The sequence below is a fragment of the Pteronotus mesoamericanus genome, unplaced genomic scaffold (assembly GCF_021234165.1).
Source record: "Pteronotus mesoamericanus isolate MK-2021 breed Mesoamerican mustached bat unplaced genomic scaffold, CSHL_Meso_final contig_317, whole genome shotgun sequence".
In the NCBI taxonomy this organism is placed as follows: Eukaryota; Metazoa; Chordata; class Mammalia; order Chiroptera; family Mormoopidae; genus Pteronotus; species Pteronotus mesoamericanus.
Genome location: NW_026555133.1, coordinates 44352 through 71423, shown reverse-complemented (window position 1 = coordinate 71423; position 27072 = coordinate 44352). Strand labels below are relative to the sequence as shown.

The 27072-nt window shown below is 39.5% G+C and overlaps 1 protein-coding gene across 2 annotated transcripts in view; it reads right to left on the bottom strand.

The window, feature by feature from the left end:
* Window positions 1-27072, bottom strand: part of MYH10 (myosin heavy chain 10) — a 141450-nt gene that overhangs the window by 70130 nt on the left and 44248 nt on the right. For both annotated transcript variants that reach the window (XM_054575679.1, XM_054575680.1), the window contains exons 5-8: window positions 20646-20748; window positions 11002-11094; window positions 2202-2265; window positions 251-349 (exon numbers count right to left, since the gene is read on the bottom strand). In XM_054575679.1, coding sequence (XP_054431654.1) covers window positions 251-349; window positions 2202-2265; window positions 11002-11094; window positions 20646-20748 — 359 coding nt within the window. The remainder of the gene's footprint in view (window positions 1-250; window positions 350-2201; window positions 2266-11001; window positions 11095-20645; window positions 20749-27072) is intronic.

Genomic DNA, 27072 nt, shown 5'->3' with positions numbered 1-27072 from the left:
ATTGTCTTCTGATTTAAAAATTTTAAAAAAGAAACAAAAGGACAAGAGATAATAACTACCACCATGCTTGCCACTTAAAAGTATTTACTGCATGGCATGGAAATTCAATTTCATTTTCATGTTCGTAATTTGACCAGCTAGAGTTTTGAGACATTTGTTTCCCCAAATGTCGCGCTCGCTCTCAAAAAAAAAGAAAAATAAATGAAGACATTCAAATGAACATGAAATGGTAAAAAACCCTGTAACTTACACTTTAGGTGCTCTCCTGCTCCGGATAACAGCTGGTAAAAGATATGAAAAGTACGCTCATCTTTTGCTTGACGAACAGCACGAGATTTTTCCAGAAGGTCTGAGCAAAAATGGTTAAGGATTAAATTGAAAAGGGGTGCTCTTTCCATGTCTCTTTAATTTGTAAAATATTTTCTCTCTCTGATACATATCAATTACCCTGCAATAAAGTTTGTAAGAAAAAGAAAAGGGAAATACATGCCACTTATGTTTTTCACTCATCTACTGGACTAACGGGGAACCTAAAGCGCAGAGTGCTTCCCTCACTCACGCCGCCCAACCCTGCTCCTGATCTGGATTATATTCAAGGACATAGCACCACATAAGGGACTGTAAGAATCTATAAAAAATGATGTTCAGGTGTTTAAGGCAGGAAAAGCCTTATAATATCAGAAATATCACAATTTTACAAATAGGAAAACCAAGGCACAAAGAGATTATTTAAAATAACAAAGCTAACAAGTGGTAGAGCTAGGAATCAAAACTTGAACTCCAAAATGTACGTGCTTTGCCACTGTGCCACCCACGAGAGCCCCCCGCTTTATTGAAAGCCTCACAGAAGTGGTGGCAGCCACTCACCATCCGTCTCCCCGTGTACATTTTCTAAATGATGTCTCGAGACACCTACGACCGGATGAACTATTAGCCTTCCCTTCACGCTCTGGAGACCCGCTACTGCCAGTGCCTAGAGCCGGCGGCTGCCGACCCGGCCTGTGCTTCCCACGGTGCAAGCAGACCAGCCCCAATCAGCTCCTTCACTCAGCGTACTGCACACCTGCCTGTGTACGCGAAGTGCACGTCTGAGACCTCTTTGGGCTTCGTGTTCTCCCTGCCCTGCTGCTCCCAGGGTGTCTCTGGGTCAACAGTCACATTGGGCTCTCACAGACCGCCAGACTCACTGCTTGGGAAGATGACTGCCACTTCTGGGGCCACCAACGGATTTAATTCTGTATGTGCCCCATGGCCTAAATTTTAAATCACACTATACCAAACCCATCCCCCACATTTGGTAAAAAATACATTCAGATGAATGATGCCATAGCAAATCAATACGAAAAAACTCTAGTTCCATTTCCCTATCGTTTTCGAGTGTTTCTTGTGTTTTCGGCTGAGTGTATTTAGAAACATGAAATACAGTTCTGAATTCGGAAGAAAATTTTGACCTATCCTTTAACTGAGGGATAGAAACAATGTCGTTCTATCCCTGGAGAGCATTCTAACAAGCATCAGAGAACCGTCTGTCATCTGCAGCCTTCTTAACTGGCATCCTACCAATTCAGAATCAGTTCTATTTTATTATCTCTTTACTCAATAATTTGCAGACCTATCACTTCTTAGGATGAATCTAAGTATCTGACACTTTTTCCCTCTAGTTTTATTCTCTTTAACACTAACTGAAATTTCTTTAACTGTGTTCGTTTTATAGAGTTCAATAGGGCAGAGTTCAACATGCCCTATTGAACTGCCCGTTGGTGGCTTACTGTATAAGGCCTGTTTCAATAGGTACATGCCCACCCTACGGATATCAGAAACAGATGGTAAAAACTAAGCAAACACAACAGTAACTGAAGAGTAGTTCCACATAACGACATTGAGCTGAAGGTCCTCATACCGCGCTGACATTTTTTGGGTTGATGATATTCAGGTGATCCTCACCTCAGCGGGGCTCTCCACCTCCCCAGCCATGTGATTAGGTTACAACCTGGTGCTGTAAACAAACACCAATAACAACAACAAAACATCACTTTGGAGTTAATATGCAGTAGTTGAAAGCATCTGACCAAGTCACAATCTCTTTGGGCTTAAATTTTATCATCTTGATCACGGGAGTGATATCACAAAGAGTAGCTTTGAGGCCATGGGAAGGTTAAATGATTCCTTATTTTGGATCATACTATTCTGAAAAAGGATACATGTTTCAATGTTGGCTCCGACGATATAGCCAGTTACATCAAAGTTGATCCGAATAAACTTGCCCTGAAAATAAATTACAAAGAAGAAATTTAAAAAAAAGGTCATAGAGGATCTGAATACTATCCTAAAATAGTAAGCCAATGTGCCCTGAAAAGTATCCATGGGTTGGTTACAAAAATGGACCTTAACTATATTGCCTCAAATAAAAAAGAAAGAAAAAAAAAAGCCTCAATAAATTCCAAAATAGTAGCAGTAGGATAGGCAACCTTCCTGTACTATAACATAATAAAAACAAAACCCTAATCATTAAGAACTTTGTAAAAAATTGATCTCAGACTTCCAGCCTCCAGAACTGTGAGAAAATTGAGACTACTTTAGATATCTAAATTCTGTTGCTTAAGCCACCCCCTCAAACGTAAATTTTGTCTTTCCTCTAGAGAAGACCCTAAGAAAGAGTAGTTAAAAAATTACTAGTCCTTATAAATATTTGGAACTACTCAAAGAAGAACTCAGAAGCTAAAATCGGGTCCTGATGTTACACTGAGGATTAAAACTCTTTACAAATTTTGAACAGCTGTATTATCTATACACTAACTCATCAAGCTAATAAAAAATTGCTATTTTAAGAGACAGTAGTCAAAAGACAATGACATTACTTTAAAGTTGCAAGGAATACATTGCCAACATAACTGTTTAAGGAAATACTTTCTCAAATTCTCATTTTAACACTGCAGAAGTTTAATCAAAATCATATGGTATCAAATAATTCTCACCGAAGAAAACAGTTAAAGAATTTGTTACATAGAGATACAAACTTTCAGATTTCAACATGTCTGACTTCTTTACTATGTATTTATCAACATGCTGTTTAAGCTTTCTATTTCTTATACTATTTCCTATTCATTTTTCCTGACACCCAAATTAGAAGTTCATATTCATTAAACAGGATAATCTTGGGAAATAAGACAAAGTTATTATAATGATAACTTTGAACTCTAATAAATTTAAAGTATAAAACTGAACATTATCCATTTTATATTTAGTGAATTTATTTTTTCCTTACTTCTTGGGAAACTATGAAATAGGAAAGACAGTCAAAGGAGAAATGGAAGAAACAAAGGTTTTTGGCTCTTTGAACATGTAACCCAACAAGAAATGTCTCAAAGTAATTTATGCACGTGGTCAATAACTTGGATAAAAAAAGTCACCAACATACAAGATCTAATTTTGTCATCAGTTCCCTAGTCAAATCTGCTCCCTTTCTTCTCACAGCTAAGTGGTGCCCGCCGCTGTTCGGGCCACTCTAAGAGTGTAGGGAGATCTCTTTTGGCTACATGAAAATGTTTAGGCAAAGAGTAATGAAATAAAGATACAGAATGAGGAAAGAAATGGGATGGTAGAAGCCTGTTGTGTGGGGAGGAGGCAGAGTGGATTAGGGTATCCCCCCAACCCTTCCCTCCAACTTTGCTGCTTCTATATATACCCAAAAGAAACCAGTATCTCACAAAGCAGCATACTCAGTAACTAATACATCTTGGTCAGAAGCCAAAGCTTCTATAATTGATTGTATTTTTGAAAACATTTTAACAAAACAAAACCTTACAAAGTCGAAAATCATCAACTCTCTCTGTTAAGTGACTTTCAGGCTCAGTTATGTTACGAGATTTATCCAAGTCCTTTGACAACATTACAAAGTGAAGTTTCACAACTAAAAAGAAACAGTTTATTGGATATCCCCAAACAGTCCAGGATTCACACGTTCCCCCGAATTTTGACTATCCTGATGAGGTAAGAAGCTGGCCGTGGAATATGGAATCACTTCCTTCTCGTGGGGAAGGGGAGGGAATGAAATAAAATCTCTAAGTTAAAAAGCCTTTTCCTCACAGTAATACATATTCTTTCAGAATTAACATTTTTATTAAAATACAAATCTAGACTAAAATGGAAAACAAAGAGTTTTACTTTCAAGTGGGTCTTCTAATCTTTTAAACATTATGTGAACAAACTGGTGGTAAAAGTGCCCACTCCGTATTTGATTTCCACATGTCAGGTTATGGTACTCAGAATATTCACCCAGAATTTCACCTATAAAAACAAAAAGAAAAAACCAAAACCATGACAAGTACATTATGCACGAATTACGCAGAGTATGCACTTGACGTCAGACACATGTTGAATGCCACTGCAAGACCCAGCGAGACTGCACGCTCCCTGCCGGAGCTCTGGGCAGGAAAGACAACTATGAATCCTCTCCTGCATGTACAACAGAAATTAAAAGCTTCCCTCAACAGGTGCAATCGGACAACTTGGATATACTGACACTGTCAAGAAAATAATAAGAAAATAATCTTATTTAAAAAGTGTTATTCCTTTTGAATTGACATCGATTTTCTAGACCTTTTTTCTGAGTGGCTATAATGTATCTATAGTAATTAAACCTATACTGTTAGCAATTTACTACAGGGTAATGCAGGTTTGTTTCACACTTTGAAAATATCTTTCTCCTTCCTACTTTAGTACTTACTGCTGTTATACAATAAAATATGTAATTTACTTTTTTTTTAATCCTCACTCGAGGGCATTTTTCATTGCTTTTAGAGAGAGAGGAAGGGAGAAAAAGAAACACAGATCGAGTGCCTTCCATACACACCTAGACTGCAGGCAGTCCACACCCAGATCCGGAACTGAACCTGCAACCCTTCGGCCATGGGACAACGCTCCAACCAACCAAGCCATACTGGCCAGGGCTGTAATTTACTTTAAAACACATCAGCATAGTGCGCTGTGCATGTGTGTTTGTTCCCCCACTAAAAATCTACACTCTCTAGAGGCAGCTGTTTAGCCTAAATGGGAGATCCCATTTTAGGAATAATTAGCTAGGATTTAACCTAAAGACCAGATGACTTTTATATGCGTCTGCTATCCTAACCTCCAAACTACCCCAGAAGCTTTGTTAATTAGTAAAATGAGTTTCATGAGAACTAAGTAGCTTTGTTACTTATGATCATGGATATTAAAAATTCCTGGGGTAAAACAAATGGCATTAAAAGAGATGGACTGATTAGAAATACACGGACACCCTACTCTGGTGTGAACAAGGTATTTAAGACTCTAGAAAGTCTAGAGTCTGCAGTGTTGAGAAGGCTGTCTAGGGCTCCATTCTAAAACGGCTATGTACTGAACGGCTGGTCTTGGCTCATGCTTCACGATGTCCTAAATCCTATCCAACAGGCACATCACACTATGCTGATATGTTTTAGCCAGACTCAGTGAGTCCCCAGCCCCTGTACCTGTTGCTAAGTGGCCTGAGGCCCACCACTAGCAGCAGCCAGCCTGGATTCACGGCTTGGCTTCACCCAGGAATCTCCAAGCCCAGGGCAAGTAGCAACCATCTCAGACTGCTTAACAGCTCAGGCAGGGTGGCCCTGGACAGAACAAGGTGGGGGCTGACCTTGGTACAGAATAGGAAATGGAGTAGCCAAAGAACTTAACACGCATGACCCATGGACATGAACAATGGAGTGGGGATTTCTTGAGGGAGTGGGAGGTGGTGCTGGGTGGCGTGGGGCAAAGGGGTAAAGTTGGAATAGCCGTAATAGCATAATCAATAAAATAAAATTTAAAGAAGAGGGAAAAATGGCTATGTGCAGGCACTGATTTGGAAGATGTTGGTTGCTGGTACAGACCATACCTGTCTCTGCCACTGTCCCACCTGCCTCAGTAAATCTGCAGGGAAAGGTAGGGGAGAGGGCTAAAGACAGGGCAGGGGCTGCATCCAACTTACTTACAAAACTTTTCAATGTCTGCTTGCTGAAAAAGACCTGTTGGGGGGCAGGACTCTGACCCGCTCTCCCTGTAAGCTGGCAGCCAGGCAGCAGGGAGTGTGCCTAGAGCCTGGATCTAGCCGCGACTGTCGGAGGCTGGTTACCAAAGGCACATATGTTTGGGAGAGCCAGAGTGGCTTAAACAAGTCTGGGGGAAAAAAAGATTTGCACAAACACAGAAAGTGATTTCTACTAAAACTTTCTGAGGGAAGATGTATCTGCTGATACAATCATTTTGAAATTGAAATCCCTGTTTTTAAAGTTTCATTACAAGAGATTCATTTTATGTAAGATCCCCTCCATCTGGACTGCATTTTACTTCTCCATAAACCAAGAACTGGAGTAACTGTGAACGATTATTTTCATAAGGGTAATGCTCTCCTAAAGAATCCCCCTTAATACAAACCATATGTTAGCATCTTTGAAAGAAAGATATTCTTCAGGAAATTACTTGTCTATTTCAGATCAAAGAAATGGAAACAAATGGATACTAAAGCTTACCCAGTTTACAGTTTCAAATATTTTTCACTGCAAGCATGTGGTTTGTAAATACTGACTACATGAAATTCCACTGTACACCCAACTCACTTTTTTGATATCACATTACTCTTCCAGTATGAAGTCTCACACCAATCCCAGCCCAAGGCCTGTCCTGTCCACGGAGCCACTGCCTTCCACGTATCTTCTGCTAATCCTTCAAAAACTGGGGCATGCACACTCTCCGAGGGTCTAGCACACACAATATGCTCCCTGAGTTCAACTCGACCTTAGGGAATGTCGTTGAAAGTATATTAAAGGTAAAACTCAAATGAAGGCAAGCTCTATGAGAACAGAGACGCTGGTTTTGTCCCCTGATACATTCCCAGGGCTTGGAAGAATGTCTAGCACTTAATAGGCAACCACCTTTCAACTAAAGGGATCCTGCACCTGCTATGTACTAACTGTGAGGGGCAGAGACAGAAACTAGGGATCCAGAAAACCAGGCAGATAGGTCGCTACTGTCAAGAGATCTCACATTTCCAGCAGGAGAGCCACACGTAAGCAGGGCCATTAACTTAGTCTATGATTAGGCGCTATGAGGGAGGTCAGTAAGACACTGTGATAGAGAACAGAGGAAATTCCTCAGATAGGGTTTTAGACTAACTAGGAACTTAGGAGAGGGAGGAGGAGGAAGGTGGAGAGATTTGAAATACAGGCCGGAAGTGTGACCAATAGGGGTTACTCCTGGCCTGGACATGGGCCATGAGAAAAAGGCTGAACCAAGGGCAACTCTTAGGTATTCTGTTTTTCTAGGTTTTTGTTGTTGTTTTTATTTTATTTTATTCTTAAGCAACTGGGTGATTTGATAGTAAATATAGTGACAATGAGACTTAAGAAACAAGTTTTGAACAGGAAAGATAAAGTTCCATCTGGAATATGTTAAATTTGAGAAGTCTATTAAGTGGAGATAACAAGTAAGCAGCACAGTGTCTGGCAAAGAATAGGTGCTTGATAATTAACTGAACTGCACAACAAGAAATATATATAAATTATATACAATTTAATTAAAAATGAGCCAATACTGGCTACTCTCTAAATCCCTGAGAACCAAAGTGTTGGCAACACTCACAGACAACTGCTAAAGAGATGTTCTCCCTGAACATCAGTCAATCAATGGAATGAATAACTTTACTATTTTTTATGGAACCACTAAAATCAACTACTTGTAGTCTTTTGTAGTCAGTGCCTTAAGACAGTACTAGCCAGCTACTGAACTAATGCTTTAAAAAAGATACTATACCTATCAATATAAAGTTGACTTTCTAAAAATGAAAACCCAAAGTCAACACTTTAAAGATACCTTTGTTTCTTGGTTCAATGAATAGCTTTGTCTAAGAACATTACCTTAATCAAAAATATTTTTTTCTAAAACGAGCAGCATCCCTGGCCTCTGCCCACCAGACACCAGGTGCCCACCACTACCCACTGCCCAAGCTGAACGACCAAAACGGTCTCCAGAAACACTATGAAATGTCCCCTGGGGGGTCCCCAGTTGAGAAGTAGTGACCTAAATTAATGCAAATTAAAGATTATAACCTACCTGTGTCAATATGGAAATCTCACTAATGATTTGTGGTAGCCAGTTTCCAAGATGAGTTCTATAACCCCCAGCTTCTGATATTCACATCAATACGTAGTTCCCTCCCACACTGCCTCAGGGCAGGTCTGTGTGACCAAGAGAATACATCAAAGGGGTGGTATGTGACTTCCAAGGTGGGGTCTTAAAAAACACTGCGTGGCTTCTGTCTTGCTTTCTTAGAGCATTTGCTCTGGGGGCTGCCAGCTCCCATGTCAGGAGCAGGCAGCTCTATGGAGAGGCCTTAAGGTGAGGAACAAAGGCACCCACCCCGAGGAACCGAAGCTTCTTGCCAAAAGCTCCCTCAGGAAGCTTGGAAGAAGATCCTCCAGCCTCCTCAAGGCTTCAAAGGACTGCAGCTATAGCCAACAACATCTTCATGACAACCTCGTGAGAGACCCTGAGCCAGACCACCCTCCACACAGAAGCTCTGCTTAAGTCACGAGGTTTGGGGTAATTTGTTACAGAGCAATAGGTCACTAATACAGAACTGCACTTCTGTCTATCTCAAACTCAAAACCCTGGCAAGTATATGAATACTTACCACTTAGTAACAGAGTCATTACATTCTTTATCAAAGACACAAATGACTCATTAGTAACAATTTATCTTTTCTATGCAAAAATGAGACAAATGGGCTCAAAACTGTTTCTCCTGAATTTAGTGTTGTTTAGGGAAGAAAATCGGAATAGACTGGTAACTTATTTATGTGGTAAAATAAGTATTTTCCACTACGAAGTCCTTGAAAATCTTCATGGAGATTCACATACCTAAGCTGGTAGCTCACTGTTTCTTCTGTCTCATGATACAGCCACTAAACACAGGGCTTCCAGTAGGAAAAATCTAAGATTTAATTGTGGCTCAGGCTCAATGGTGAAGACCCACGGGATGACAGAAACTCTGTAAACAAAGTTCAGCTTCCCCAGATGTTTTGTGAATCCAAAAGTCACAGCCAGGCTTCCTACTGCCACAGACACATTTGCTATCCCACTTTGTACTTAAAATAAAATAAAATAAAATAAAATAAAATAAAATAAAATAAAATAAAATAAAATAATTACTAAATGAATGTGGATTAAGTCAATCTTCAAATTTTGTGTGACTAGGAATAAACAATCTTCCAAGCAAAGAGACCCCTCTTTCTTACACAGCTCGGAGAGCCCCTTGTACTTACGCTACCTCTGACAGTGCTACGGGCTAAATTCTGCCCCGGTCCCCTCAGTTCACACATGCAAGCCCTAATTCCCAGGACCTCAGAGCATGGTGATATTTGGAGACTGGGTCTTCACAGAGGTAATTAAGTTAAAATGAGGTCACTGTGGAGGTTCCTAGTCTTATCTAAAATGATGGTAGTCCTTGTAAGAGAAGAATAGGCCACAGACATTCACGGAGGGAAGACCCTTGAAGACAGAGGGAGAAGACAGTCATTTACAAGCAGAGGGGAAAGGTCTCAGAAGAAACCGACCCTGCCAACGCCCTAATCTGAGACTTCTGGCCTCCAACTGTGCGAAAATTAATTTCTGTGCTTTTAAGTTCCCCAGTCTGAGGTGCTCTGTTATGGCCACCCTAGCCAACTCAGAGGGTCCTCTGGCTACCTGTCTGTTTACCCGGCCCTCTATGATCTCGAACCTGGTCACTTTCACTGAGCAAAGAGACCATGTCATCAGAAAAGTAACATGCAGACCATAACTTCACATTCCCAGAATACAAAAGTATGTGACAATGATTTTAGATTTCCCAATACTTCTGCCAATACTTCTAATATCAGAAGAGGGAGAAAACACAGAACTAATTCAAAACAATTTAAGTAGAAATAACTGAAATTGAAGACCCTCTCCAAAATGACCATAGAAATGGTCATTGAATCTTGATGACTATAATCTAGGGCAAAAGGTTTACTGAAGGAATGCCTGTTCTGTTGAATATGGGTTTAGAGGTGATTTGCCATTAAAGTGTTGATTCTGAGCAGGTGGAATGGGGAGGATGGTACCATCATACTAATACCAATCTGGCTAACACTTAGGATAATATTCTCAGGCAAACTGTTATAGTTGATCAAACTAAAAGAACAAGTAAAGCTTTCAATGAATTAAGATAGTTGAACAGAATATATTTTAAAATCCTCACCCCAGGATATGTTTCTATTGATTTGAAAGAGGGAGAAAGAGAGAGAAGAGAGAAGCATCGACATGAGACAGAAACATCAATTGGTTGCATCCGGTACATGCCCTGACCGGAGACTTGAACTCACAATCTAAGGATGTGCCCTGACCGGGAATCAAACAAGCAACTTTTTGGTGTAAGGGATGATGCTCCAAGAAACTGAACCGCCCTGCCAGGGGCAGAAGAAATTTTAAAGAAAAGTAATAGTCATGACAAATTATTCTGAAGTCCATATGTCATAGAAACAGTAAGGTATAAAAATGACAATTTACTACATTGAATACCAACTTTATTTATTGAGCATTTATTATGCCTGGTGCTGTTTAGTAGAAAACACACATCTTTAAATCTCCATACCAACCCCCTGAGAGGTATTATATATCATCTCCAATCAAAGATAATAAATTCAGAGAGGCTATGACATTATATATCCACTTAAGAATTTATTTTTATACATAAAATGATTGTGATTACAATTACTTTCACATTTTTCCCTTTTACTGCTTTTAAAAATGTGCCTACTAGAAAATTTTAAATTACAGGTGACTTGCATTATATTTCTATTAGATAGTACTGCTCCATACTACATTAACTAGCCTCTTCTGAAAATCCAGAAAGCATTGTATTTAGTTAATCACACTACACATTTAAGTAGAAATCTGAGGAATTTAAAGTTTCTGATACATTTCAACTTACAAAACGAGATGAGTTATCATTTTTCACAGTCTTCGCATTTCCAAATGATTCCAGAATTGGATTGGCTTGCAAAAGCTGCCGTTCAAGTTCTCCCTAAAAGACATTACACATACACACATATACACACACACACACACATAAATAAAAGCAGATGTATGTTAATCCAGTGTTTTTATTCTGGTCCTCAGGGAAAAAACAAAATCAAACAAAAACTGTGTCTTTCCTTCACTTCCTTCACTTAGTTTGCCATCCAGCAACCTTTGTTCTTTGTTGGCTTCTTACTCTTGGTCATAAGAAGCTCTGCTGAAGGAAAAAGAATTAGCATCTATAAAGTGATCACAAGGAGAAGAAAATGTCACATTGATCTGAGAAGATAAATTTAAGGATGGCACATAAATTAGGCAGAGAATTCTGAAAAACAAAGAAACTGGTTCTCATGAAATTAAATCTAGCATGATACTTAAAATTAAGAACATTTTATACTTACATGTTATAATTACTGGTATACAGCTTGTCATTGGGTTTCACATATTTTATTTTTAAAATTATATTTTATTGATTATACTATTAGAGTTGTCCTGATTATTCCATTGCCCTCCCTCCATCCAGCACCCTCAACTCCCTTAGCAATCCCCGCACCATTGTTCATGTCCTTGGGTCATGCACATTAAGTTTTTTGGCTACTCCATTTCCTAGGCTGTACTTTACATCCCCGTGGCTATTCTGTAACTACCTATCTGTACTTCTCAATCCCCTCACCTCTTCACCCAGTCCTCTGCCATCCTATCTGGCAACCTTCCAGTAACTAACTTCTTTTCTCTTGCTGCTTTTAAGAGTCTATCTTTTAACCTTTGGCCTTTTAATTACGTCATGTCTTGGATGGACCTCTTTGTATCCATCAGAATTGGGACTCTCTGTGCTTCTTGGACTTGCATGTCTATTTCCTTCACCAAATTAGGGAAGTTTTCTTTCACTCTTTTTTCAGATTTCCAATTTCTTGTTCTTTCTCTTCTCCTTCTGGCACCCCTATGATGCAAAATGTTGCACCTCTTGAAGTTGTTCCAGAGGCTGCTTATATTCTCATTTTTTTTTTGGATTCCTTTTTCTTCTTGGTGTTCTGATTGGTTGTTCTTTCACTTCCTTATGTTCCAAATCATTGATTTGATTCTTGGCTTCATCCACTCTACTGTCGTTTCCTTGTGAATGGTTTTTTATTTCAATTAGTGTATCCTTAGTTTCTGCTTGATCTTTTTTATGCTGTTGAGGCCCTCACTATGTTCCTTGGGCATCCTTATAACCAGTGTTTTGAACTCCGCATTTGATAGACTACTTATCTCCATTTTGTTTAGCTATTTTTCTGGAGTTTTGATCTGTCATTTCATTTGGGCCATGTTTCTTTGTATCCTCATTTTGGCAGCCTCTCTGTGTTTGTTTCTATGTATGAGGTAGAGCTGCGTTGACCCCATGTCTTCGTAGTGTGGTCTAATGTAGCAGGTGTCCTGTAGGGTCCAGTGGCACAGCCTCCCCTATCACCCAAGCTGCGTACTGGAGTTGTGCCCTTTGTGTGGGCTGAGTACAACCTCCTCTTGTAGTTGAGTCTTGGTTGCTGCTGGCAAATCAATGGGAGGGATTTACTCAGGCCAGTCAGCTGCAAGGACTGGCCGTGACCACTGACCATTAAACTCTCTGCCCTCTGTGGAGAATCAGCTGTGCAGGGGCAGGGTGGCAGTGCTCCGATGTGGTCTGTGGCTGTCCACTGGGTACACTGACCCTGGGGTTTCCCAGATGGTGCAGGCCAGGGTCAGCCCCACCTGTCTTTTGCCCCAGGCACCGTGCCTGAGCTATTAAGCAATCTGAATAGGCTGCTACTGGTGCTGGGCCTGGAGTTCCCCAGGCGAAGCCATGCTGTGAATCTAAGCTGCCTGCTGCTAGAACTGGGCTGGGGAGGGGCGGCTCACTGAAGCCAGCTGTTGCTGGTTTGAGAGGATTTAGAAAGCTGTGAAACATGAGCCGAGACCAGCCATTCACACGGAAAAGCAGCTTTGGTGGGCCTGTGAGTTGGGTAGGGTGGGGTCTCTGAGAATCTCTAAGGCAGGTCAAACTGTGTTAGCCAGGTTGATGGAGTCTCAGATATGCTACCAGCCTACTGGCTCTGTGGGAGGAGGGCTTAGAAAATGGACAATGGCCTCTGCTCACCTTGATGTCCGACACTTCAGTTTCTCCCTGTGCCTTTCAATCCGCTATCCCGGTGCTGGAGCTCAGAGGGAATGAGTCTGAGTGAGTCTGAGTGTGGGTTCTTTAAGAGGAACTGCTTGGGGCTCCAGGAGTTTCTTCTACCAACTCAATCCCCATGGGTTTTTGAAACCAGAAGTTGTGGGGACTTATCTTCCTGGCACTGGAACCCTGGGCTGGGGGGCCTGGTGTGGGGCTGCAACTCCTGGCTCCTGAGATAGCCTTCCCAAATTTTTATCCACCACAAGTGGGTGTGGGACCAGCCTGTTCCATGTCGTTGTCCCTTCTATCAGTCGGGATGGATGTGGTTGCTTTAATTCCGTAGTTGTCAGATTTCCATTCAACTCAAGTTCATAGTTGTCAGGCTTCCATTCATCTTGATTTCTGACAGTTCTGAATGATAGTTGTTGTATATTTTAGTTGTAATTTTGAGTAGGAGCAAAGAGGAAAGCCATGTCTGCCTATGCTGCCATCTTGACCGGATGTATCACATAATATTTTAATAACGTAGACCAGGCAAGGTCTCCTCATCTGTCTCCGTGACCAGGGATGACAAAGATGGCAATACTACTGACTTCTTGCTCAAATTTAGAAGACTAAGTATAAAGTATTTGATTGATTTATGTTTTACTCAGTGTCTTATATATACAGATTAGGCTATTAAACAGATTTTACAAAAGGATGCGTGTATATTAATATGTGCTTTAATCATGAAATACAGTAGAAAGCTGTATGAGAAAACATGATGTCATTTCTGGCTATAAAAGCATTAGAAAGTGATGCTGTGTTCCTGGAATGTAATTTCAGAATTATATTGTATAATTTCAATAAATCTGCTTTTTCCAAACACAAATCTTACTACTATATTTTAAGATACTCACAGTTTTCTAGGCCTAACAAAAGAAAGGGATAAAAACCACCAGCAAATGTGAGTCTTCAAGGGAAAAAAGAATATAAAGAACCTCATATAAGACTTGTTAATTAATAGCCAGTTGGCTATGTGATTAATTATACTGGGTTGGCCAAAAAGTCCGTTTAGTTTTTTCCATAAAGTAAAATACACATTTTTCGTTTTTACCAATAACTTTATTGATTTGGATATTTTGAGTATGTTGATTATACCTCACATGGTAGAACACTGATTGCTCTCAATCCCTCAATTTGATTGCTACCAAATTCAACTGGTTTACCCTGACTGTGGAGCATCTTCCAGTGAGAAATCTCCAGCATGGAACTTAGCAAACCACTTTTGACATGTTCCATCAGTCACAGCACCTTCTCCACACACCACACAAAATCTTTTTGCGTTTCAGTTGCATTTTAACTTTTCTTGAAATAATAAAGCATAATATGCCAAAAGTGTTGCTTATTTTCTATCTTCAATATTAAAATGGCTATTCAAAAATTCACCAAATTTGATAATTTTTTAAAAAAAATGCATGCTGATAGGACAGCTGTCCCAATACAATATAATGAAATTGTTTTCAAATGAAGTTAAGGACAACAAAGCACTACTAGAATCATCTTATGGAAAAAAACCAAACAAACTTTTTGGCCAACCCAATCCAATCCAAAAACTACATGCCATACATACACTCTTGGCATCAGTTCCTAGCTTGGACTCCTGTACTCAGCTGTAAGGGTGAGGAAGTGTTCCTGAGGCACTTAACACAGTGAAGAGATATGTTCCTTAAGTCTACTCCATAGCATTTATCTGGGTTGTCCAGACTGTCACAGGTCTTAACTACAGTCTACAGTTGTATTCCATTGAGGCCATCAGGAACCAGTCCTTTTAAGAGCACCAAGCTACATGAATTTCACACCACAAAGTACTGAGTCACTTTCTTGGCATTAGATGATATGCTCCCTGTACAGTGAATCTTCTAGTTTATTAACTTTAAAACACCAGATTATTTCTGATGTAAATTTTTCTAAATATTACATGCTACCAATATTTCTTAAATATGGTAACCCTGAATCAACTTTAATGACTGAGAAATAGCATTAAAAATGTTATTTTTATTTTTCAATGGCATATAACAGAGTGTCTTTCCCCTGCGGTCACTTCCATCAGTGTGCCCATGGCCAACATCCTGCAAAAGCCCTTGGTGTACTGGCTCTGCAACTACTGCTACCTCACTCACAGTATATAAGCAGAATGCAGCAACCGTCAGAAAAACATGGACTTTTGATTACTGGGGTGTTACCTTTACAACACTAAACATCTACTGTTAAGTCAAAGAATCAGAATACAGATTCCTCAAGATTATACACTATCCTGCCAAATAAAACCATAATTTAAATACTATAGGTAATAATCTATCTTTGAACTTTGCTAACTTTGGAGGTAAAACAAAAATTGCATATCCCATTTTAATTTTTCCTAGACATGGCTACAAGAATACTCTGGGTCAAGTTTATTGATTCTTTTCCGTGTGTATGTGTGTGTGTGTGTGTGAGAAAGAGAGAGAGAGAGAGAGTGAGAGAGATCGAGATCTACTGATTCTATTCTTTCCCCTGTTGGCTTACAACAGTGATTTTCAACATTTTTCATCTCATGACATATACAAACTAATTACTAAATTCTGCAACACACCAGAAGATATACTTTTTGCTGATCTGAAAAAAATAGGTATAATTTTGATTCATTCACACTGAATGGTTATTGTTGTGTTGGCTGTTGTCTTTTTTTTTTTTTTTTTTATTCGACAATCTGAGGGGCAAGAGGTTAATGCCCCGGACTAAACAGTCAGGCACTGTATGTTTTAAAAATTCTTGCAGCACACCGGTTGAAAATTGCTGGTGTATAATAACCCCTTGTACCTAACGCAGTCAGTAACAAGTCAAGATGACGCGCCAGGAATATTTGCTGAATGAATGTGTAATCTTGGATCCCGAGACATTCTAGCAGTATTTGGGGAAGGGATAGTGGGGAGCTAGAGGGTGGTAATAACATTTGGGTTAAAGGTCCTCATAGTCACGGCAGTAACTTTGGACTTGAGCACTTCCACGTCCCTGCTGTTGGGGCCACCACACTGAGAGCGTTGCGGTGTTACCCCTGTCCTGATGGATTTGTGGCATTAGTGTGAGCAAAGGTCTCAAAAACTCATAAATGAGTCACAAAAAAAGCTTGACACAAAGCTAGTATCATAAAACATACAAAAATGGTCTTGAATTAAGAAATCACCACTAACTTTGATCATTTCTGTGTTGAGCAATTTTATATTTAAACAGTGCCAAGATCTCTCAACCAAATTGTGAAGTCACTTATAAACCGTCAGGGGGCAGTGACTAAGTGTTAACCCTTCCACTAGAACTGGATGGATAATGTCCCTTATTCCAATATAATGAGAAGTGTCATTTAGGAATGTAGAAAAAAGCAGTATTAGTGTTTGAAATTATAAGTATTTAGAATTACATGATGTGTTAAAGGTTTACCAACTGTAATGAAAACCCTGTGTTTATTATATAGTGTATAATATACACTTGCTACAGATAGAGGATGAGTTTAAAATTGGTAAAAAATATATACCTCTTTCAAAATCTCAGTTCAGCCATGAAGGGGACTCAGGCTGAGATCATTCTGTGCCTGCAGGCCCGACAGGGCAAAGGCGCAGGCGTCTCACTGACCACGAGAGGAGGGATGAAATGAGGTGGCAGCAACCAGTCAAGGTGTTGAGAAATGGACTCTAGTCTCAACGGGTAGGCTCTAACTTCTGAACTTGCTAGCTATCATGTTTTTGTCTTAGTTCAAGGCAGGTTAGAGCAGTAGATACAAAGTCATCCTGAAGCTGCTGCTTAGATTTGGGTGACTCAGCAGCTAGTGGGGCAGGTGAGCTGGCTCGAAGGAGCCATTCCTAGGGAATGGTCAAGTTTTGGAAGTCAGCTGTTTTCCAGTCTCCCCTGAACCTGCACCATGCTCAGGCTTCGGTGTGGCACTGAGCACCGTGCTGACTTTGAGGGTCTGTAACAGAAACCTATGATAGGGCCAGGGGTGGCGCGGTGGCGGGGGGCATAGGCACTGTGCTTTCTGCTGGCTGAGGGATAAAGCCAAATAAGATTTATTATTATAAAAACGACATCAAAAGTTTGTAGGTAAAGGTTTATTTAACGTTTATTTGAATACTGTGAGCTTAATTTTAAAAACTGACGTCCCTTATGTTTGTTCATGTTTCTATAATGAAGACTATGTTTCAAAGACAAATATAAAGAAGACTGATCACCTCACACTGCCAGGATGGCTATGCTAAAAACACAATGACACATGCTGGTGAGAATACAGAGAAACTGGCACCCTCCGGAACTGCTGGTGAAAATGTAAAATGGTACAGTTGCTTTGAAAAAGTTTGGCAGCTCCTCAAAATGTTAAACAGAAATTACCATGACCAATTCCACTCCTAAGTATACACTGAAGAGAACTGAAAACCTATGTTCACACAAAAACTCGCATGCAAATGTTCATTGCAGCACTATTCATGATGGCCAAAAAATGGAAACACTCCAAATGTCCATTAACAAAATGTGACATATTTAATATAATGGAATATTATTCACCCATAAAAAGAAATGGAATATTTATACATCCTACAACATAGATGAACCCTGAAAACATTATGCTAAGTGAAAAAACAGCCACAGGGAACCATATATGATATGATTCTATTCATATAAAATACCCAGAATAGGCAAATTCATTGAATCAGAAAGTAGCTTAGTGATTTCCAGGTGCTGCGAGGAAATGGAAGGTGACTCCTAATAGGGAAAGGGGCTTCTTTTTAGAGTGATGACAAATGTTCTAAAATTAATTGTAGTGATAATTCCATATACTTAAAAACACTAAATTATATACCTTAAACTTTATAATACATGAATTAAACCTCAATACATAAAGCTGATATCTAAGAATAAAAATTTAAGAATGAAAAAACAAAGTAAATAAAAGCCTCACAAAATCAGGAGCCTAGAAATGCTTTCCTTTTTGTTTTTACAATAGAGACCACTGTCTAATGATTAAATGCTTGAAATTTATACAAATGGATTCTGGGAACCTGTGTAAGTTTTGCCTACGAAGTTCAGTATACATTCACAAACCAGTAATATCAAACCAAAAGGAACACTAACTGACAAAATACAGACTTTCAGCACTACAATGATTACTTCACATGTTAATATTAACATGGGGCGCCCCGGAAGGGGAAGGGAGGGGGCAGGGAACTCCCTGACAGAACCCGCCCCAGGGTGTAACCGCTCCTACTGCTTGGGGGCGCCTCGTGGTCCTTGGGTGTGCTGGCAAAGGAAAAGCAATGACAGCCAGCGCTCTGCTCACATTTCTAAAAACAAGAGCATAGCTACTCCTTACTATTATTAAAATAAACTTGGGAAAAGCAGCATTGACGATCCGGTGCACAGGAAATACATGCAGTAAGACATGCAAATCAGCAACAACAGTGAAGCACGGCCCAGAGAAGCTGTCGCCTTCTTTGAGAGAACCTTCTACCCAGGCATTGATCTGACCCAAAGTAAAATCTAAGGGTAGGCATGCAACTCACACACCACAGGAATCCACTTGGTGGTTTACAATGACATCGAAACACAATGTTAACAACAATGATTTATGTATTTCACAGAGGACTGGAAAACCTAAATCTGTACTTTATTTAAGTAGTGATCTAAGAACATATTAAAATATCATTTAGCACGTACCTATAAAGCACAAAAGAAAAGCTGGTTTCTGATCCAGCGATTCCTTCTTTAACTGGCAAAGAAGACTTTGAATATCCTATAGGATAATGATTATTTTAGTAACCCTACCAATTAGTACGAGTGGTCTGGTCTGCAGCAAAAGAACACCACAGGCCTTCAGGGGTAGAGCACACCATTGGGATCAGAGACTTTCTTACAGTTTTATGTAAGAGCTGAAAATCTTTGTATCTATGAGTATTTCTTTATTTATTCCTTTATTTCTATTTAGAATAGAAATTTATGATAGTTTCTTTATAGCAATATTATGGATTGTTCCCACAACTCAACATCCTTTCTTGCTTTCTGTTAGCTTTGTATCATTGTTTGTGGAAGACAAACCAAAACCATTCCAATGCTAGGGGAGGGGCCATGTCCAGTACAGACGACCATTCTACCCCAGGCATCTGGCTCCGCTCTGCCCTCCCTCTCCTCCCAAGTAGCAGCAAATGCTCCAGTTCATGGTCTGTTCACTGCTCTGCTCTGTGGAGCTAAAGTGGGCATCTGATAGGAAGAATAACAGTACTCCACTACTTGCTGTAGAGTAAAAAATTCTAATTTTACAAAGTACAAGGAGGTCTTTAGATCAAAACACATATGATCACAAAATTTTAAGATTATAAATTTGTTAACCCAAAAGGTACCACTTTAAAGTTGCAGCCCCAAATTCAGAATTTAGTATATGGCACAAGGTCAGGCTTCCGTGTGTTTAAGTATTAAAGTAATTCCACCTAGTATTTGGCATGTGAAACCTTGAGTTTATGGGCTTCATTAATGTGCAATTCAATGTCATGATAAAAGGGTAAATAATTATTAAAATTCATCTAGAAAACAAATTTAAAGCAAAATGGCATGCTGCTTCTCATGAAAAGAATAGGACTCTAGGCAAGAAATTTTCAAAATTAAAAATTTTTTCATAATAGATTTTACTCAGAATTAATAGTATTTGTTTCTAGTAGAGACTCACTCTAAAGACAAAAATTAGTACCAACACTCAAGACTAAGAAGCACACAGAAAAGCACTTGCCTGGTGTTTCACTGGCTTAGGCGATTCCTGCTGTTTGTTACAAACAGATAAATGCAAATGTTAGCAAGATGGAGCCTTCCCCAGCCGCAAGCCACATCCAGAGCGTGCCAGTCAGAGCTGTGAATGCTGGTTTGGTTGGCATATTTTCAGGCCATATTAACTAACACTCTGCACTACAAATTAAGGATAAATGACGTTTATATTCTTACTCCTTTTCTATCTTTCATTCTTCCCAAATTTCTACCCTCCCCGCAAGCTGCTGTGGGCAGTAGCAACAGGCTGCTCTGCAAAGCTCACAACGAAATGCTAGAAATATTTGAGGATCCTCTTTTGGTGGAAGATAAGTCTTCATAGGCATTGCTCATCAATTTTTAACAATTCTCCACAAATCTTTGCAAGAAATTAGGCTTCAAACCACAACCATAATTCCAGTTTTCCCTGTCAGAATAACTAATTAATAGCAAGTTCCTCATCAATTAGCTCTTTTTTAAGTGGAAAACAAAAGAAAAGTTGTTGGGCGGGGAGTGTGGAAACTAGGGAGCCGCCCCTCACAGCAGCACTGAGTAGGTCTGCTTCCTTACTGTTTCTGAAATTATAAAAGAATAAATGTAAGATTTAAAACAATGACCACAAGACAAACACTTACAGGAATATTATGGTCCTTTCGTCCTTTATGTGAAGAGGCAACATGAGCAAGGTACTGAATGACTTTCTTAGTATTTTCTGTCTTCCCAGCGCCTGATTCACCCCTGGAAGAAACAGTAACGTAGGCTGCCTTTAAGAAAGCATAGCACACACGTTCCAAAATTACACTTGACAAAATTAAACTGAGTTGAAACAAGAATTACTAGATAATAAAAATAAATAGAAAAAAACTATCAGTAGTCATTAGAAAATTATTTTTAAATGGTATTAAATTAACACAAAATTTTTTTGACAGGACACAGGAAAATGTTCATAACACTTGTTTTCCCCTAATATTGTGGATTCTGCCACAAAAGTGAAATTTACTAGAATGTTTGTGAAGAAATTCCTTAGCACCAAAAGAAAGGTATCCGGCACTGGCAATGAAATTCCTACAAGTGAAGATAATCAATCGGAAGGAACAGTGTGAACTCTGGGGAGCCCCCTGGTTACTGATATTCACCCTCTAACCCGGTCAAAGCTTTCCCGCTCATCCCTTATTCCAGGCTGAAGGCGGTTCCCGTCTCTGTACTGTTGACTGCCTTGCACACATCTCAGTTAAACACCTTCACAGCGATTGCTGGCCTCCCTCACCCGGCTCCCTGTGGCAAGGACCAGGGCTCTGTGCATTTGTTTACTGGTATGTATGTGTTTATTTGGGTTGGTTTCTGTTTACTCTATGTAACCTTGGGTAGTCCTGACATGTGGCTAGTACACAATTTGTAGAAGAAAATGAATGACTACTATTAATTTCATTATAAACTAGGTGGGGCAAATGCCATCACTTTATATGACTTATATTTTTAAACAGGACTGGCATATTCCACTTACTTCTACTCAGTGTTAAGCTTGAAATTCAGGTAAGCCGCTAGCATGCAATGATACCTGAATTGTGGCCGCTCTGCTCAAATATTTAAGGTTCCCTAAGACATAATAATCTAAGCAAACCTACCTTGACAATCAAAATTTCAATTTAGATCAAAATTTAAAATTTAACATATAATTAATTTTTTAAAAATTACTCAAATGCTTTTCAACACATTGCCAACTAATAACTTTCTAAGCCTGTTTTAGCTAAGGCATGAAAAATCTAGTTTTTCTAACTCTGACCCTTTATAGGAATTGTACTTAGAATTATACTATTTGAATTGCCCACCAATTTAAATTTTTCAGTAGACTTATTGGATGCATTATCTTCCTAACTCTCTGTACCAAGATACCCACAATCTCAACTGCAGAGGGCAAAGGGATCCATCCTACTGACCAACTAGGTGTATGGCTTTGAATAAGAAAATTATCTTCTCCGGGCATCAGCATCACCATCTGTGAAGTGTAGGCATTGGATTAGATCCTTTCTGGCTCCAAGATATGATGAGTCTAGACACAACCCACTTTTTGCTTTATGAGAATATCTCATATATTAAGCTTATCAACCACCATCTATTGTTATACTAACATTCACCACCTTCTTTGTTTTGCCATGTAGAAGTTTTGACTCTCAGGTACTCAAATTTACCAACTTTCTTGTAAGATTTCTGCCTGCTAGTCATGTTTAAAAGGCCTTTTCTGCACAAAGATTATGTCCACCTATGTTCTCATTTTTAACTATGTATTTTATTAAATCTATCTGTATTTTCTTTCAGAACTCTGATGGTTTCACATTTAATAATTAAATCTTTAATCAATCTGAAAAAAAATTTACAGTTAGAGGTAAAGGTTCCATCTAATTCCCCCCAAATGCTTGAGCCGCCATCCCAACACCAATGGTTCACACGGACAGGCACCGCCCCGGGACATGGAATGTTATCTTTATCTTATACTCACTTCTCATACATATGGCTTATTCCAAAGCCAGTACCATATTGCAGTAGCTTTAAAATATGTCTAATCAAAGAGCCCATCATTTTTCTTCTTTAAGAAAAATACCAAGTAGTCTCTGAGGTTTATTTTTTCAGATAAACTTCAAATAATTTTGTTCCGCTCTGCCTCCCCCATCTCCTGTCCTCCCCAAGTAAAAAAGAACAGGTGGATTTTTGCATTAAATAATATTTATATATATATGCTATTTTTAGGAGAATTGATGTCTTCATCTCTCTCAGGTAATTTTGTATTTTTCTAAGTTCAAAACAAGCAAGGGCCATTTGCCTTGCTCATCTTTAAACTCACAGTGCCTAGCATAGTAAATGCTGTTGAATACAGGAATATAGGTTCTTTGCATGTCATGTTATGTTCATTCCTAGGCTCTTTTAAGTATTTTTTGTTCCTATCATTAATGTACTTTCATCACCATTCTGTTTTCTACCTGGCTACCACTGGTACATATATAATAATAATTTTCATTCATCCATTCCCCAAATATTTACGAGTCAACTTCTATATGTTGGGCATCCTTCTAAGTGCTAGAGATATAGCTGTGAAAAAATCCATGTCTTCATGGGAACTCAAGTTTAGGAGAAGAGACAAAAAATAAACAAGAAAAATAAGATGATTACAAGATGTGAGGAGTGCTTCCAGAAGGAGGCGGGGAGGGAGGAGCGGAGGAGAGCAGAGGACCCCTCCCGGTACATGTGAGGGTCAGGGAAGAGCTTCCTGAAAGATGAGCGGGAACTTGCTGGGGACAGAGTGTTCAGGATGATGCAAAGACAAACACAAAAGCCCCAAAACAGAAAAACGGTTGGTATGTTCTAGCAACCGGCAGCCAGAGTGTAGGATGTGATACAAACACCCAACAAGGCAGAGAGCAGCAGGAGATACTGAAGTAGGAAGTGGGTAGATGTGTTATTATCCAGGAGTCACAGGAAAGAATTTGGATTTAACTCATGTAATTTCTTAATAGCTATGATAGTGGCTCTGTTTTTTTCTTAACCTTATTCAAAATACTTAGTGTTTCAAGGTTAATCATGATGTTGGCTGTCGGTTTTAAACAGATAATTTTTATCATGCTAAGAAATGAGCCTCTCATTTAGACGGATGATGATCTATCTTGAAAACAGTTATGCTCAGCTCGTTACTTTTCAGCTTAGTTGGCCTCTGTGTTTCTCATTTAACTCTTCTCAACTGGACATGCCTCAGTTTGTCCTGAAAGCATTCTTTCCACCCCCATCACACTTCCTGGGCTGTACGTCAACAACTGTTTGTGAACTCCAATACATTTTACATAGTTCAGGTCTAAGGTAACTTTGCTGCAGAAAATACTGTTTCAAAGTTAGATGTATTCCAATACCTTACTGCTGAGATCCTGAGAAGGGAGGATGGTCAGCCTTATCCTCACCATCTTAAAATGGGATAATAGCCTCTGCTGTATAAGGTTGTTGTGAAGAAAAAGTACAGTCCATCTAAAGCAGGTAATTATTATTCAATAAACATTACCATTATTGGCCCCTCCACGGTTCATCTCCCCATGAGATCACCTGACTAAACTCTAAATTACTTTATGAATCAATGGGGTTAGCACAGTGGTTAAGAGAATGGGTTATGGTATCAAAATGACCTGCCTATACACAAATCCTCTCTACCACTTCCTGGCTGTGGGGCTTTGGGTAAGTTACTTGGCCCTTTGAACCTCAGTTTACACTCCTTTAGAATGAGATACTTCGTAGGACTGAGAAACCGCATGTAAAAAGCCTGGCACTGCACTTGGCCAAGTCTCTCAATAAATGGCTGTAGTAGTAGTAATGTATGTAGTAGTAGCTATGATGATGATTAACAATGATGATGATAAAGATATTAACTGAAGTTTTATAAAAATCTCTGATTTGATATGAAAGAGGTGGCTGTATTAAGGAATAAAATTCTTGGAAAAAGAAATTTTTTAAAGAGGCCAATGGCCCATCTGTCCCAGATGGAAGCAAAGAAAATAAATAAAGCAGCTTAAACAAAAGTAACAGGGAAAGGGAACCAAAAATAGAGCTCAGCAGGCTGCTCCTGAAGGAAATTAGGAGAATCCTGAGAGAACAGGATAAGGCCTCAAAGAGCAGGAGGACAAAGGGCTCACTTCCACCAACCACGCATGACCTGCTGGTACAGCAGCTGTCTTTGCAAGTGGCTGCTGGTTTCACTGCCGGCCTCTGTGGCATGAGGAAGGGCTTGGCTACCAGGAGAACAGAACAAGGAGGCTGGGGTGCCCCGTGTCTGTGGCAGCACTTTCAGGATAAATGATCAGGAGTTTCTAATCTGAAGGTATTTGCGTTTTCTAGAGAGGTTAATGGCTTTCCTTGGCTTTTCAAAGGGATGTGCAACCCAAAACAAAAAAAGAAAAACCAAGAGTGGTGAGTAGCAGTAAAGCAGATCATGAGTAAATGATCATTTCTGGGATCTGTCTCTAATCCCTTGAGACCAGGGGTGTTTCCTCAATTAGAACCCCCTTCCCAGGTCTTAATTAGTTTTGTTTTTATTCTCTCTGGCTACTGGTAACATCAAATTCAGTCTAGCTTCAAAAACACCCTTTGCCTGAAGTTCTTGCTTTAGATAACCGCAATCTGAAAAACAATACATATGTTACACACATATGTGTAAAACATTTCTTCTGGTTTCAAAACTGTTAGAAAGCAGCCTACTAGGAAGAGCAGAAATTTTATGATCAAGATAGGCTTGGATTCAAGTCCCCATCATACATGCAAAGAGGGCTAACAGCGGTGCTGCAAAGATTAAGGAAGGTAGTATTTGCAAAGATGTTAGTTCCCTTCCCTGGCAGATTTGCCTAGAATATTTCAAACTTAGAAATACAAGCTGATTTGCATAATTCTTTCCCCCCACAATATAGCTATAATAACACAGCTACACTAATCTAAAAATTCCTATAGTTTTAAGACTTGAGAACATCTAAAAGAGTCACTAGGAAAGCAAACTGTGGTCTAAAAAAGCTGGCTGTCTGACCTCGGGTCACAGAGCTAGCCCATAGTAAAGGTGTGAACAACAAAAAAAAAATACTAGATCAATACTAGGAAGAATGTGACAACACAATGATGTTTCAACTACACCCCACTTTTGCCTTAGCTATTTGTTTTAAGACTTAATTTTTTAATAGCAGTTTTAGGTTTACAACACAACTGAAAAGAAGATACAGAGATTTCCCATATGCCCCTGCACCCTATTCCCCGGCCCCAACATGCATAGCCTCCACCGCCAACGTCACTCACCAGAATGGAACTTTTTTTTTAGCCAGGATGAGACCAAAGGTCATAGTTTACATTAGGGTCCACTCTGAGCAGTGTGTATTCTATGGGTTTGGATAAATGCAGAATGACTTCTGTCTACTATTACAGCATAACACAGGGTGTTTTCACTTCCCTAAATATCCTCTGTGCTCTGCCTATCCATCTCCAACCCCCTCCCCCACCCCCACCCCCACTGATCAGCTTGTTGTCTCTATAGTCTTGGCTTTCCCAGAATGTTCTACATGTGGAATCACATAGTATGCAGCTTTCTCGGATTAGCTTCTTTTACTTGGTAATATACATTTAAGGTTCCTGTGTAGTTTCATGGCTTGATAGCTCATTTCTTTTTAGCACTGAATGTATGAATGTACCAGTTTATTTATTCATTCACCTACTGAAGGACATTGTAATTGCCTCCAAGTTTTGGCAATTATTAAGAAAACTGCTATAAATTTTTCTGTGTGGACTCCTTTATGTTTAGTGTTGTAAGAAACCATACAACTGCCAAGTGGCTGTGCCAGTTTGCATCCCCACCAACAATAAATGAACATTCCCGTGGCTCCGCACGTTCACAAGCATGTTCCAGATTTTCGCCATTCTTGTAGATGTGTAGTGATGATAACATGACGTGAAACAGCTTTTCATATGCTCGTTGGTTATCTGTGTATCTTCTTTGGTGAGATGTCTATAAAGGTCTTTGGCCATTTAAAAAATTTAAAAAAGATATGTTTATTGATTTTAGAAAGAGTGGAAGGAAGAGAGAGACAGAGAGAGAAACATCAATGTGCGAGAGAAGCACTGACTGGCTGCCTCCCATACGTGCCCTGACTGGGGAGCCAACTCACAACCTAGGTGTGTGCCCTGACCAGGAGCCCCCAACCTTTTGCCAGCACTCCAACCAACTGAGCCACCCAGGCAGGGCTCTTTGGCCATTTATTTGTCTTTTTTTTCCCCTTATTGTTGAGTTTTAAGAGTTCTTTGTACAATTTGGATAGTAGTCTTTTATAAGATGTCATCTTTTGCAAAAAGTGTCTCCCAATCTGAGGCTTATCTTCTCATTCTCTTGACAGTATCTTCTGCAGAACAGTTTTTAATTTTAATAAAGTCCAATTTGCCAATTATTTCTTTCATGGATCCTGTCTTCGATGTTGTTTCAAAAAAGGCATCTAGGTTTTCTTCTAGGAGTTGTATAGTTCTGCATCTGCATTAAGGTCTATGATCTCTTTTGAGCTC